The sequence below is a fragment of the Brachyhypopomus gauderio genome, chromosome 7, assembly GCF_052324685.1.
Source record: "Brachyhypopomus gauderio isolate BG-103 chromosome 7, BGAUD_0.2, whole genome shotgun sequence".
NCBI lineage: Eukaryota > Metazoa > Chordata > Actinopteri > Gymnotiformes > Hypopomidae > Brachyhypopomus > Brachyhypopomus gauderio.
Window position 1 is genome coordinate 9,530,856 of NC_135217.1, and position 13,847 is coordinate 9,544,702.

Below are 13,847 nucleotides of genomic sequence, written 5' to 3' on the forward strand. Positions count from 1 at the left end.
TTTCCCTGAAGAGCTATTGTTTATCGTCCAAGGAGAGACAGTTTTCCTTTCTCAGAAACCTAGATGGCCTGATTTCTGCTGGAAGCTTTGGCTCAAGCCGGAAGGCGTCACATACCTGCCAAGTGCAACAAGCGCGAAGCTGCTTTTTACTGTGAGTGTCAGAAGAAAGAGTTTAGGACCCATGCATCTTGGCTATGGCTCTCTACTGTAAATTATTTAACAGAAGTAGTATCTTTTTTTTTTTTTTTTGTGGCTGGCTTTATTGCATTTGCACTTGGAGGGGATGCGTGGGGATTAGGGAGAAGCTCTCGATTTGACTGTTCTGAACACAGTGACTTCAGCTACCTTCTCCCCGCGGCCCAGATGCCCCCCACGGCCCAGGTCCCCGTGCTAGATTTGATCCGACCCACAGTCATCATGTTAGCAAGGGCTGCTTTGCATCATGAGGGATGTAGACCTCCTGGAAATTGCACAGTGACACTATGACCTTTGACACCCTGCTGTTTCAGGTGTCCTTTATTTTACCAGAGATCTATGTTGTTTAGAACATGTCGCCCATAGCAAATGCAGTATGCTCCGTCTTTCCCCTCTGTGATTTAGTCACATCTGTGTATGATATGATGCTGTGTTTCCTATATACATTGTGAAAGACCTTTGTGGACGCTGATCTTGTGGCAATATTATCTTAAGAGGTTATATGAGATTATTTTGCACTTCCATACGAGTCATTGCACTTTGCAAAGACTTATTAGAGCAAAGAAAGTCAAGTTTCTTTTCAAAATATTGAAAAAAAAGAATGTAGAAAAAGGCTTGCGTAGTTGCAGTTTAAAAAGTCAGACTTCCCATCTGAAATGCTGCATTTTCTGGTTGTCAGAATCTTCAGGTTTGTTAAGTTTGTAATGTCATTTTCTGTTTTGATCTCCAGTGAGTTTTAGGAATGTTGAAAGGAAGGAACCAAATTTTAAAGCTTATATTTTTGTGCCATTATACTTAATTTCTACGAGTGGGAGACTTTAAGAATGCATCAGTAGGTTTTGAATTGCACTAGTACATGATTATGTTTACAAAGCGTATTTGTGAGGGTTACATATAATATTTAGCAGTATTTAGTCAGTGAAACAAAGAGAGTATGAATTATGCTCAATGGTGCCATGTGGCTGCTACTGACATCTTGTTAATCAGGATTCCTAAAGAAACATGCAGTCACCATGCAGTGCAACTAATCAGTTTTGTGCTTGTAATGTTTCCAAGAGTTAGTGCCTTAATGAATCTACTGATGAGGGCCAGGTTTCCCAAAAGCATCATAACACAAAAGTTCTTGAACTGGTGGAGCGAGTATTACACAGAATACTCTCTCTCTCATTTAAGATGATCCTGACACTACGATGAGATTTGCTTTTAATATGCATGGGGGTTGGCTAGCATGATGGCATGGAAGAGAGAACCCTTTCCCCACTACACTTTGATATGACATGATGTAAGCAGACGACTGTGTGGACCTTAAAGAAAACCTGAGAGATTCTGTAAGGATGAATTCTAAGTTGTTGTTTTTTTTTTGTGGGCTGGAAAACAGTTTACTGAAGAGAGTAGCCAAATATTTTGTTTTGTATCTACTGTAAGCCTGAACATAACTGAGGATTCTGACAACAACTGACCAAAATTTGGTGCTCATTCTGATTATACAGGATTCATTTTGTTTGTTTTGATGTGATAACAAGAACTCTGATGGGCCTACGTTTTCCATATCTGTCTGTCTGACACTATTTGAAAGGAATAGTTGAACATTATTATGATTGGAGGTTTGAAAATCCTCAACCTACCACTCAATGGTAGTAAATTGTGTCCTATAAAAATCACCCAGTACAGGTATCGCACTGTTGTTTTTCTAGGCACACTGGTACTAAAATGCATTTAGTCCTGTGTTCAAGCTACCCATGGGTTTATCAGTCATTAAATCCATCAGCAAACTATTTAAATCCACCTTAATTTTCTCCTAATTTTTTTTCATCATATTTGCATATATCAGCTCCTGTAGTATCCACCTATCCAAGACTGCCCTTGGATCACTTTCATGTTTCTAAAATACGCATTGAGCTCTAATCTGTATTAAAATGTTGCACTAGATGCTGAGAGGAAGTCGGAGAAAGAACTGTTTGGGGTAGAACGATGCTGCCTGGTGTGTGTGAGATGGGCTAATTTGTGTGTGTCATGTTCTAGATGCTTCTTCCTTAAGACCTTGCGGTCTCTAAATATTGGCACTAATGACTTATGTAATTGCTTTTGCACGTCCACAAGGGATTGGTTGTCTCGTCCCTGAAAGTGTGCACGCATGAAGTGTGTGAACAATGTGTCTGAGGGATTTCGAGTTTCAGAACCTGCTCGCGATTGCTTGTGCTGTTTCTGTCTTCGTATTCCACTGTCTGTGTGTGTGTGTGTGTTCAGATGGCATCTAACCAAATGCATTTTCTGCAGCCACAGAAATCCTGTCAGAATCCACCGAGCTGTGAATCACACTGCCTTCTCACAGTAGGGCTTCGTAGTCCTGCATGAGCGTAGCCGGGCAAGGCGAACACACGGCTGGCGTCTATTCAGCAGGTACTCTGAGAGGTCTTCTTAAAGCCCACCAGGCTTTGGGCTGAGGGGCAGGCCGGGCACAGCATATTTATATACAGGGGCTGCTATCCTAAATCTTATAAAAATGTAATAAACATGACTACAGATCAGCAACCAGAGGCTCTGAATGGCTGAGGTATTTAATTCCAGTCCAGTGTGATTCTGTGCTTGAAATAATATGTATCCAGTGCACTGAAGCATTTGATCAGCATGAATTCATCATTTAGAAAAGGAAAGACGTATGCCTTAGATGATACATTTTGGAAACACATTGGTCTTTCCTATACTATTTTTATGCTCCAGACAAATTCCCACTTTTAAAAAGGCAATAAAATAAACTGAACTGAATACAGTACCAGTGATAACTACTACCAATGGCCATATACCCCTCAGCATAAACCAGTGTGAAGCCAGGAAGACTGAATTCAGTATTTGTATGTATGCATTCGTGCCTAACTGCACTAAATTTGTGTCGTTCTCCTTGGAAATTATGCCAGCACTTTATACACCTTACTATTTAGATGGAGGTTGGTGAAACCTATGATCTGGGCAGACAGCCTTCAAAAGCCATGTGCTCAGAGCGCAGACAATCAGAGAAAGAGCGTGCACTAATTTTTCTGGGAGAAGTGCTAGCACATGGCTAAGCTCCTGCAAACCTCTTGTGGTGTTTCCAGCTTTGCTTGGTCTCTGTGTGCATGAGCTACTGCAGTGTGTGTCTGTGTCTATTTCTCTCTCTCTCTCTCTCTCTCTCTCTCTCTCTCTCTCTCTCTCTCTCTCTCTCTCTCTCTCTAATTGAGAGAATTGGCTGAAAAAGGCTCCAGGGCCATGGATTGGTGAGCCCCTGATTAGTTGGCCATGCGTATGCTAACTGACCAGCTTGTCATACCAACAGCTAACTTAAAGGCTGTAAGATGGCTATACCTTTTGGGTAAATGCACCTTTTGGGCTAAGTACTTATAATAAACCAGAGGCAAGCTTTGTTCACTACGGCAATATATTGTGAATGAGAAAGTTAATGTGCTTTGGTGTTTTAAAATTCAACTCCTTGTAAAACAGTTGTTTACGTCTTCTGAAATGACACTTTAGTCTAATGCAAAATGCCACCAACTATGTTGTAAAATCAATCATTTCCATTTTTATTCCACCACCACCAATTTGTTTAGGTTGACATTGTGTAGTTCAAGTGACTGATTTTCAAATGTAATACTGAAAAGTCTGCTTTCTAATAAAAATCCTTATTTCATCAAAATACTTTGCTGTATTTATTATTCTGAATCTAATTTGCCAGCTCCTAAATTTGCCAACTGTCTACAAACATTGTCTGACCTCACATAGCATCGAAGTGGGAGACTGAAGATTAAGCACTTAAGACTGGTGAGGGTATTATCACAAACAGATGTGAGCAGATGCAAAGCACTTTGTAAGTTGCTCTGGATAAGATTGTCTGCTAAATATAAATTTAAATGCAGCTTGGATCACAAGTATGTCTACTCCCAAGATGCATAATTAAAATTTTTTTTTTATTATTATATACTTAAGATCATGTGATACCCAGTATTGTATACATAGCAGGTGTTTTGTGAATATATGTAGAGTGCCTTTATAGTGCTGATGTATCACACTAGTACTGTATCTTTTTGTTAAAGATATCCAATAAAATACGTTAAGGAATATGGGGATTTTATAATGGTAGTGACGTATGGAAAGCCTTTCAATGGGCGACTAGAAATACTAGTACTGAGGCTTTTATTTTGAAAATAAGTAGCTACAATATGTAATGCTGAATGACGCGCGCAATTTATTTCGATATCGGTTCATGCGAAATGTAGCTAGCTAGGTAGTTAGCAAACTGAGTAGATAACATAACAAGCTAATTCTAATCCAGAAGTCTTCATAATTTTAAATTTATTCTTAACATTTCGTTGAAACACAACAAAAGTAAGAAATGGGTGATGACCCGTACTCCATTCCCGAAAGGGAAATGAAGGTAAGCGCGTTGGTCTCGCTAGCTAGTTAGCTAGTTAGCTAACTTTAGATACGTCAGATCACTGAATATATTAGCCACTTAGCTGTATCGCTAGGTATACATTTTTAATTGAGTTAGCTAGATACGACAGTGTCACATTTTTTATAAAACGTAGGCCAGATAATAGTTATAACCTAGTTAAAATAAATGTGTTTTGTCTTGACTTTTAAACCTGGCTATCTTGCTAGTTAGCGAAGTTATCTAACTAACTGGCCATGCTCCTGTTCAATTTCCTGTCTGTCACGTCTCATCAGAATTTGTGTTTTGTTTGTCCAAATGGTAAATGTTGGCTAATTAACTAGCTACGTTAATGCATTTAAACAGTATATACACAACATTAGCAGAGAGACAATCTCAAATTGTCCATGAGGACATGCCTCAACAAGGTATACACTTTTGGATCTGTAGCTTTATAGAAGGCTGACTAACATAATCTAAAACTGTTTAAAATGTACAGTAGTACTATTAATACTATCAGAACAAATTTAACAGCTGATCTCCAATGAAAAGTATGTTTCAGCTTTTGACCAATAATGGTTAGGTGCAGTCAAGGAGAAACCAGTACATGCATGTGATATGGCTTACTAGCTGACTAGATTCAGGGCACAGATCTAGACTGATATTCCAACAAGCTGCATTTAGTAATACTGAACCGAATGGTGTGTTGTATTAAATGGTAATTGCTGTGTTTTAACATATTGTACAGTTGTAGCACTGGCATAAACCTGTCAAGTCTTGAGAGCCTTGTTCGTCATTTCACTTGGAAAAACACTTCACTTTAGGACTATAGAGCATTTGGTTATGGGGCATCGTGTTTGGTCTGGATCAGTCGCTTAAATTATAGGGAAAATTCCATATAAAATTGTGCAATAGAAGCATCTTAAATAGCTAAACTGGTGTGTGTATCTGAACAGGGACATCTCAGTATAGGCTTTTGTTTTAAGGACTTGTGGATGCCTGAATTCAATAACTCCCTGCTGTTTTGTTTGTGTTTTGCGATGCTCTCACTTCACCCATTGTTCATTACTGAACAAATTTGTAATGTTTCCTTTTCGTCAGGACTTTCAGTTTCGTCAGATGAAGAAAATCCGTGTCTTTGACTCTCCCGATGATTTACCGAAAGAGCGCTCAAGCCTCCTTGCTATCTCAAACAAATATGGATTTACTTTTGTTGGCCATGACCGAATGCTCAAGGTGTTTTTAACACAAGACGTTATCTCTGCTGCCAAAACCCAAGGGAATACCAATGAAATAGGTAAGGCATGATGGATTGACTATGTTTATAAGCCTGTCGCTAGGATAGTCTTGCACAGGTTTTGCTTGACATTGCTGTCTTGTCCCTCAGTGGAGAACGTGAAGTCACAGGTAGTGACTATGGATCTGCCCATACACCACCTTGCACTCAGTAGCGATGAGCTCACTTTATCAGTGTGTGGCGCTAGCGAGCAGACCGCACTCAGTCTGGACTTCTATGACATCCGCACCTTCTTCAACAAGGTAATGGGCCTGCGGTCATTGTCAGCTCCCGTCTGATTAGAAATCAGTGTGATGCTGCAAATGTTATACGCATGTGTCATGACATCACCACTGACCTCAAACCCATTTTTGCTGCAGGCCCGACAGGAGAAAAGGCCATTTGCTTCCTTTAAACCAGGTGCAGCTGCGAACACTTTAGTGCAGGACCTGAAATGGAGCCCAGTGGAAGCATCCCGGCTGGCTGTTTGCCTCTCTGACGGCAGCATGATGGTCCTGGATGTGACGAATGGCGCCGCCCTGCTGGCCCAGCTACCTGCCTCTGTGGGCATCACCTGTGGTGAGTGTTGGCAGGTCATGTTCTCAGTCAGTAACTGCTCAGACCAACACTAATGCAAGAGTAGAGAGAAACTCTCTCATCTGTTATGGGTTATGCCGCTTGCTTAGATCCCTACAGTCATGGTTCTTGGAGAGAGGCTTCTTTTTATCATTGAGAATGTGCTTTGTCATTTTTAGCAGCAACATTCAACAGACATGTATTGAAAAATCAAAAATACAGGCAGTGCACAAACCCTGTATCAATCATAAACACCATATCTATTCAGTATAAATTTCATGTTTATTATTTATTGAATCATCTTGGAATTATCAAAAATCCTTGGACAAAAGAAGAAAACGAAAGGAATCCAGTAGTGCATGTTGCATGAATTTGTTCATCGATTGGTTTTGTTCCTGAAATCTAGTTTGCTGGAGTCCTAAAGGGAAGCAGGTTGCTGCGGGCAAGCAGAATGCGACGGTGGTCCAGTACACTCCTGTGAGTCTCCTGTAGCGTCTGCTGGTGTAGACCATACGCACGACTCCTCCTGCTTTGTTTGACTTTCACTCATTCCTTTTTTCTGTGCATATCCAGAATCTACAGGAGAAGAAAGTTATCCCTTGTCCAAATTTCTACAGCGCCGATAACCCTGTCAAAGGTAATACAAGGACTGATTGTTTGGAATAAATCCTTGCCCGTTATTACAGCGTAGACTTCAGAGTGTCTCATCTAGAGTTTAAAACCAATGATTAATCTTCTCATTATTATAATTAGAAATAACAGTGAAGTAATGACTGTAGTAGTAGTATTAGTGGTGGTGGTGATTTCAGTTCTAGTCCCATTTTGCTTGGTCATGCATATGTTTATTTCACAGTGCTGGATGTGTTGTGGCTCAGCACCTATAACTTCGCCGTGGCGTACGCAGCTGCTGACGGCTCCCCCGAGACGCCCCCAGAGCTGGTGGTCGTGTCCATTCCAGTGAGTCTCTCTCTCTCTCTCTCTCTCTCTCTCTCTCTCTCTCTCTCTCTCTCTCTCTCTCTCTCTCTCTCCTCCTGACCCGTCCTGATCCATCCTGTGGTTGCTCTGCTCTGGTCTTGTAGAAGAAGGACGAGAAGAAGGAGGAGAAGTACCTGAACTTCAGCGACCTGGTCTATGGCACGTGCACCGAGCGGCAGCACCACTACTTCCTCTGCCACGTTGAGGACTGGTGAGATGTCCTCACACTGCACGTTTGAGAGTGTGTGTTTGACAGTAAGCGCCTTACGGAGACAGAAAATCCAATCGTCGGAGCTCAGGTTGATTTTAGAACTCGTTTATTCATGACATTAATGCCCTTGTCACCTGACTAAGTTTGTGAACTATTCTCAACCATAGGGATCTGGTCTTGGCTTCATCAGCCGCCTCCATTGAAGTCAGTATCATTGCCAAACAAGATGACAAGGTAACAGAACAGTGTCTGGACATGTCTGCCACATCCTTGCTTAAGTGGGTTAATGTCCGAGACGCACCCCGCCACGCACACTGTGACCATTACAGCCATGTTTGAGTATCTAACTTTACACAAAATGACTGTACTAATGAGTCATTTAAATTCATTGCGGGTGTGGTGGTGAAAGGTGATCTAGTGCAGTGGTTCTCAGCCCAGTCCTCAGGGCCCACTTGACACTTCAACAGCTTTGCTGTACCCAAGTTACCATCACACTGGGTCAGAGCAAAAACGTGGAATTGTCTGGTGGGCCACCAGGACTGGGGGGAGAAACGCTGATCTAAAGTTCATCTAAAGATGACCCCCACCTCACTGGAACATGTGGTGCCTCAATTTTTAAAAGGATTATTGATGTACATTCTGTGCGTTTTCGTCAGACAATGACCATTTTCGACCTCCTTCTTCCTGAAGTTCAGCGCGTGAACCGCCAACCGATACAGTTAACAGTGTAATTCAGTTCCAGAGTCAGTGCCGTATGGATAAGGTGATGGATGTTGGTGGGTGGTGTTGGTTGGGGGCGTCCCTGCTGTGCTGGGCTCTCACATGTCTGCTTTGCCTCAGATGAACTGGGAGCTGTGGGTGCTGGAGGACGCAAGTCGTGGGGAGCTGCCTGTGACCCTGAACAACGACGATACCCTGCCAGTGGGGGTGGGCATCGACTACACCAGCCAAGGAGAAATCTACATATGTAAGCAATGGGTTTCAGCTCTCTGCACTCGGTGGTGTGAAATCATCCAATAAAAACCAGTTCAGAGTTCAATAGTGAAAAGCCTTTTGGTGATTTAGCAGTGATTTTGACGTTAAACTAAAACGATACAGTAGATGTATGATAATTCAATAATCGAGGTATTTTTGCTTCTCAAGAGCGAGATTAAGTGGTGTTTGTTACAGTTTCTTTAATGCTTTCTAAGCATTAACATCTAAGCCAGATCCCTGGTTGAATGATTCAACCCGTGCCCTTAGACGTCGCTGCAGACAAGCCGAGCGAAAGTGGGAAAAGGACAAGTTTCACTAGGACTCCTGAGAACTAGTCTTGATGACTATCAAAAAGCTGTTAATTAAAGAGGCAAAATCCATCCTGGACCCAGTTCTGTTTACTTTATACTTGCTTCCATTGGCATCATTAATTCAAAAGCATGATGTTTCATTTCATTTGTATGCAGATGACTTACAAATCTATTTACCCACTTTGCCAAACTCTATAGTGGCCATGGAGCCCGTCCAAAGGTGTATGAGCAACAATAAACTCTGGCTGTCTCAGAATTTCCTCTGTCTAAATGAGAGCAAGACTGAGTGTATTCTGTTTGGCGCAACGCACCTGCTTGATGCAGTCACACCTAGTCTGGGTGCTTTACATCCCCACTGCAGTCAAGTGGTTACAAATCTGAGGGTCAAGTTGGACTCAAGTCTGAAATTTGACCTTCAGATAAATTCTGTTGTGAGGGCAAATTTCTTTCAACTGCACCTCCTTACCAAAGTAAAACTCTTTCTGAACCATAATGATATTGAAAAAGCAACCCATGCCTTCGTTAGTTCACATCTGGATTATTGCAATGCACTGTACTTTGGTCTAAGTCAAACATCGCTCCATCGCCTGTAACTGGTTCAGAATGCAGCTGCCCGGTTTCTTACTAATACAAGCACGATCATATTACTCCTGTTCTTTACTCTCTTCACTGGCTCCCAGTAAAATTTAGAATTCAGTTTAAAATTCTGTTGTTTGTTTTCTGTGCAGTCCATAGACTTGCACCTCCCTACATAGGTGACATTATAAAGTTACATCAGCCTGGCAGAGATCTTCGTTCAGGTGGTCAATATCTACTGGAGGTACCACGGTCTAGGTGTAAGCAGTGGGGTGATGGGTCTTTCGCGGTAGCAGGTCCTAAATTGTGGAATGCCTTGACTACTGTTCTACATTCTATCACTAATCTGCCAGTATTTAAAGCCAAACTTAAAACACTTATTTAGAATGGCTTTCAACATCTAATTATTTGCAAATTGTATTACCAACTGCACACAGACGAAATCATTACGATCATACTAATCTATTATTGCTTCTATTGTGTACAGCACTTTGGTCAACTTTGGTTGTGTAAGGTGCTATATAAATAAAAAATGATTGATTGATTTAAATATGATTCACGGCTTCCCTTGCACAAGAAATCAAGGTGACACAGGGCCTATAGTCGTATAGTATCATGCTTCTTCACAGCCAAACAGGTCAGACAAACTTCTTGCACATCACTGGCTGGTTGAACTGTGTTAGTTGGGATCCCTGTACAGTGACATTTTTAATTTGTTTTAATCTCTTGACGCAGGGTTTGTTTCATTACATTTGCAGAAACGTTTTTTTCCGATGAACATTTGTTGCGTGTACACTTGCCGAATTCTCTGGCTCAGTCCACTTACTTTTATATGCTGTTTTTGTTCATAGCCGAAGAAAAGAAGCTACCTCCGGCCCCGACGCTGCTCATCCTCTCCACCGACGGGGTCCTGTGTCCCTTCTCCCTGCTCAACCTGAACCCGGGCGTCCAGCAGCTGGTGACGGCCGCCTCCAGCCTGACTCTGGACGGAGAGAGGCCTCCTTTAGCCAGTAAGAGCCAGCCATGCCTTTATGGAAAACTTTATTGGCGTGGGCTTTAGTTATGCTTAATCTCACAGCGCATAAGGCCAAATTCATGAAACATGTTGCCAGATATCCTCGTTCATAAATGTGGATTGCCGGTGTATTTCACTCTTGGAGTAATGTACGAGGCTGCGTTTTGTCCTCATTTGCATATGACATTAGCGATTCATAATAGAACAGCGCACGGCAAAAAATACCGGCCGAACCTGTCTGTGTGGAATGAGTGCGATGGTAAACTTTGCAGCTGCAGTAGGTGGAGAACACGGGAAGCAGGGTGGCTTTCTTCAGCAGGATCCTGGAAAGACACAAACTTTGCCATAAGAATTGCAAATTTAGGTGTTAGAGAGGAAGAAACTATAAACAGACATAGCCCGAGGAGGGAGACAATTTTGCTGCTCTGTCATGGTTTAGCAGAAGAGCTGAAGTCATCAACTCGGCACTATCATGCACTTTCTGTCTTGGTGAAAGTTTGGTGAAAGCAATACCGGTTTTACGTAACTGGCAGTTTTCAGTGTACCCGTGGTCTCATGACTGGTTAGTCAGTCATCCGTCACTTGGCCTGGGTCTTTAACATTCATGGCCTCATTTAAATGTTGGTTTTGATTGGCTTTCACCGGGGTAGAGTTGAGTTTACTGCAACAACAAGTTGACACCAGTGCAGTAATTATCACCATGGTGACTTTATGAATATAATTAAATACTGTGACAACATTTTGCATGGTGTAGTACAGTTGTCGTCACGTTTCATGTATCTGGCCCAATATCAGTGTTAAACCACACTGAGTGATGACCTTGTTGAGTGTGACCTTTGTTTGTTTGTTTGTTTGTTTGTTTGTCTGTCTGTCTCCCCCAGCATTCTTTTCAGAGTCTTCCTCTGGCCCTCCACCTCAAGCACCTGCTGTGTCTATTCCTCCGTCAGGTTTCCCCTCCTTTCAAATACCCTCCACCACAGTCAGTGCTGCCCCAGCCCCTCCTCCTGCTGCCGTAGCCACAGGCTCCGCCCCTGGCCCCGCCCCCACCTCCTCGGGCCTCGGGTCGTTCACACTACCCTCTCTGGGTTCCAGCACCTCCTCCATTTTCTCGTTTGGCTGTGCGTCTTCCACCACCTCCACCTTCCCCACCTCGGCCAGCTTCTCCTTCACGGCACCCAAGCCCCCGGGCGACGCCCCCTCCGCCTCAGCCTTCTCTTTCAGTGCCCTGCCTGCTAAACCCCCAGTGGAGAGCACCACCACACCGGCTCTGCCCCTGGCCATGCCGGCTCTGCCCCTGGCCACACCGGCTCTGCCCCTGACCACGCCAGCGTTGCCCCTGGCCACGCCAGCGTTGCCCCTGGCCACGCCAGCGTTGCCCCTGGCCACGCCAGCGTTGCCCCTGACCACGCCAGCGTTGCCCCTGACCACGCCAGCGTTGCCCCTGACCATGGCTGCCACTGCTACACAGTCCCCCGTCTCTGTGCTGAAGGGCTCGGTGGAGCCAGCCACTCCTAATGTTAGAATGAACCTCAATGACAGGTGAGCTGCTGCGTGTTTCTCTTACGTATGTGTTGTTTTGGCCTGGGTATGTACGTTTAGTCAAAAGGGCTCTGACTCTATCGCTCTGTAGTGGTGATACGTGATGGAGTTTGCATTATGTTTATGTTAATGAGGACAGTTCTCATTAACTGGGTAAATGCATGTTCTCTTTGTGCCTGCCGAGTTTTAACCGTGTGTGTGTGTGTGTGTGTGTGTGTGTGTGTGTGTGTGTGTGTGTGTGTGTGTGTGTGTGTGTGTGTGTGTGTGTGTGTGTGTGTGTGTGTGTGTGTGTGTGTGTGTGTGTGTGTGTGTGTGTGTGTGTGTGTAGGTTTCTGGCGGCCGAGACCCCTGCACCTCCTGCCTCAGTCGCCCCTCCCTTCTCTATTACCTCCACCCCCCACGCAGACAGCACCATCCAACCACCTCCACCATTCAGCATCAGCAAACCTGCTGCACCCGCAGGTACCCTGGCCTACACACCCACCCTGGCCTACACACCCACCCTGGCCTACACACCCACCCGGCCTACACACCCACCCGGCCTACACACCCACCCGGCCTACACACCCTCCCGGCCTACACACCCTCCCGGCCTACACACCCTCCCGGCCTACACACCCTCCCGGCCTACACACCCACCCGGCCTACACACCCACCCGGCCTACACACCCACCCGGCCTACACACCCTCCCGGCCTACACACCCACCCGGCCTACACACCCACCCGGCCTACACACCCACCCGGCCTACACACCCACCCGGCCTACACACCCACCCGGCCTACACACCCACCCGGCCTACACACCCACCCGCCCTACACACCCACCCGCACTACACACCCACCCGCACTACACACCCACCCGCACTACACACCCACCCGGCCTACACACCCACCCGGCCTACACACATTCCTTACGTCTGGTGGGAGGAGAGCAGGGAGGAGTGTTTAAGATGCTATGTAATGAATTTAGACATGTTGTTTAGTTGTGATGAATGACTCTTGAGGATCAGAAAGAGAAACATGAGGGGTGTGTGTGTGTGTGTGTGTGTGTGTGTGTGTGTGTGTGTGTGTGTGTGTGTGTGTGTGTGTGTGTGTGTGTGTGTGTGTTAGCAGTTCCCCGTCCACCTCAGACCAGCACTCCGTCTGTTGCAGTACAGAAAATGGCTCCCGCACCAATAGCGCCACCTGCTGCCACCACAACGCAGGTTCGTCTCCCTGGTACTTTTACTTCAGCTCGGCGTTCACCGTGTACAATCTATGCTTTATATTTATTCAGCAAACAACTGCAGAGTTTAAAAGGAAAGTCGAGTTCATGTTCTAGTTGTTCTGGTGGCAGTGTGGTTCATTTATTTGTTACATTTCTATTATTACAGGCCCTCTCGGTGAAGGCCCTGGAGAAACAGCTGCAGCAGAAGAAGGATTCAGATCCCGTGATGGTTGGCATAGTGGAGGAGGTGAGACGTCCGGTCAGCCGCCCTACTGCTGTGCTCTATTCCCAGGATTTTACTCAAACACGAGTGGCAGTCTGTCTAGGTGGAATGCCCTGTTTGTTTGTTTGTTTGTTTGTTTGTTTGTTCCTCTGCGTTTTTAAGTGACTGCTGTTCTCCTCCCAGATCACCCATTTCCAGAAGGAGATGGACGAGCTGAAGGCTCGCAGTCACCGAGCAGACTTCCTGGTGGGCAGCGCCGAGGAGATGAGTGACCTGCGCAAAGAGAGTGACCACCTGCACGCCTTCACACTGGACATCAAAGACATCACCGAGGTGCAGTTCGACCATTCAACACGGGCTTTAAT

At 44.6% G+C, this 13,847-nt stretch overlaps 1 protein-coding gene across 1 annotated transcript in view; it reads left to right on the forward strand.

The window, feature by feature from the left end:
• The first annotated feature begins 4,393 nt into the window (after window positions 1-4,393).
• The window catches only part of nup214 (nucleoporin 214), a 35,696-nt gene continuing 26,242 nt past the window's right edge, over window positions 4,394-13,847 (forward strand). The window contains 16 exon segments of the mRNA XM_077011480.1: window positions 4,394-4,600; window positions 5,699-5,894; window positions 5,985-6,136; window positions 6,254-6,452; window positions 6,856-6,926; window positions 7,023-7,086; window positions 7,303-7,406; window positions 7,529-7,635; window positions 7,803-7,869; window positions 8,476-8,602; window positions 10,349-10,507; window positions 11,394-12,051; window positions 12,380-12,513; window positions 13,163-13,257; window positions 13,426-13,506; window positions 13,666-13,815. Of these exon segments, the coding sequence (XP_076867595.1) occupies window positions 4,559-4,600; window positions 5,699-5,894; window positions 5,985-6,136; window positions 6,254-6,452; window positions 6,856-6,926; window positions 7,023-7,086; window positions 7,303-7,406; window positions 7,529-7,635; window positions 7,803-7,869; window positions 8,476-8,602; window positions 10,349-10,507; window positions 11,394-12,051; window positions 12,380-12,513; window positions 13,163-13,257; window positions 13,426-13,506; window positions 13,666-13,815 (2,406 nt within the window). The 5' untranslated portion in view covers window positions 4,394-4,558.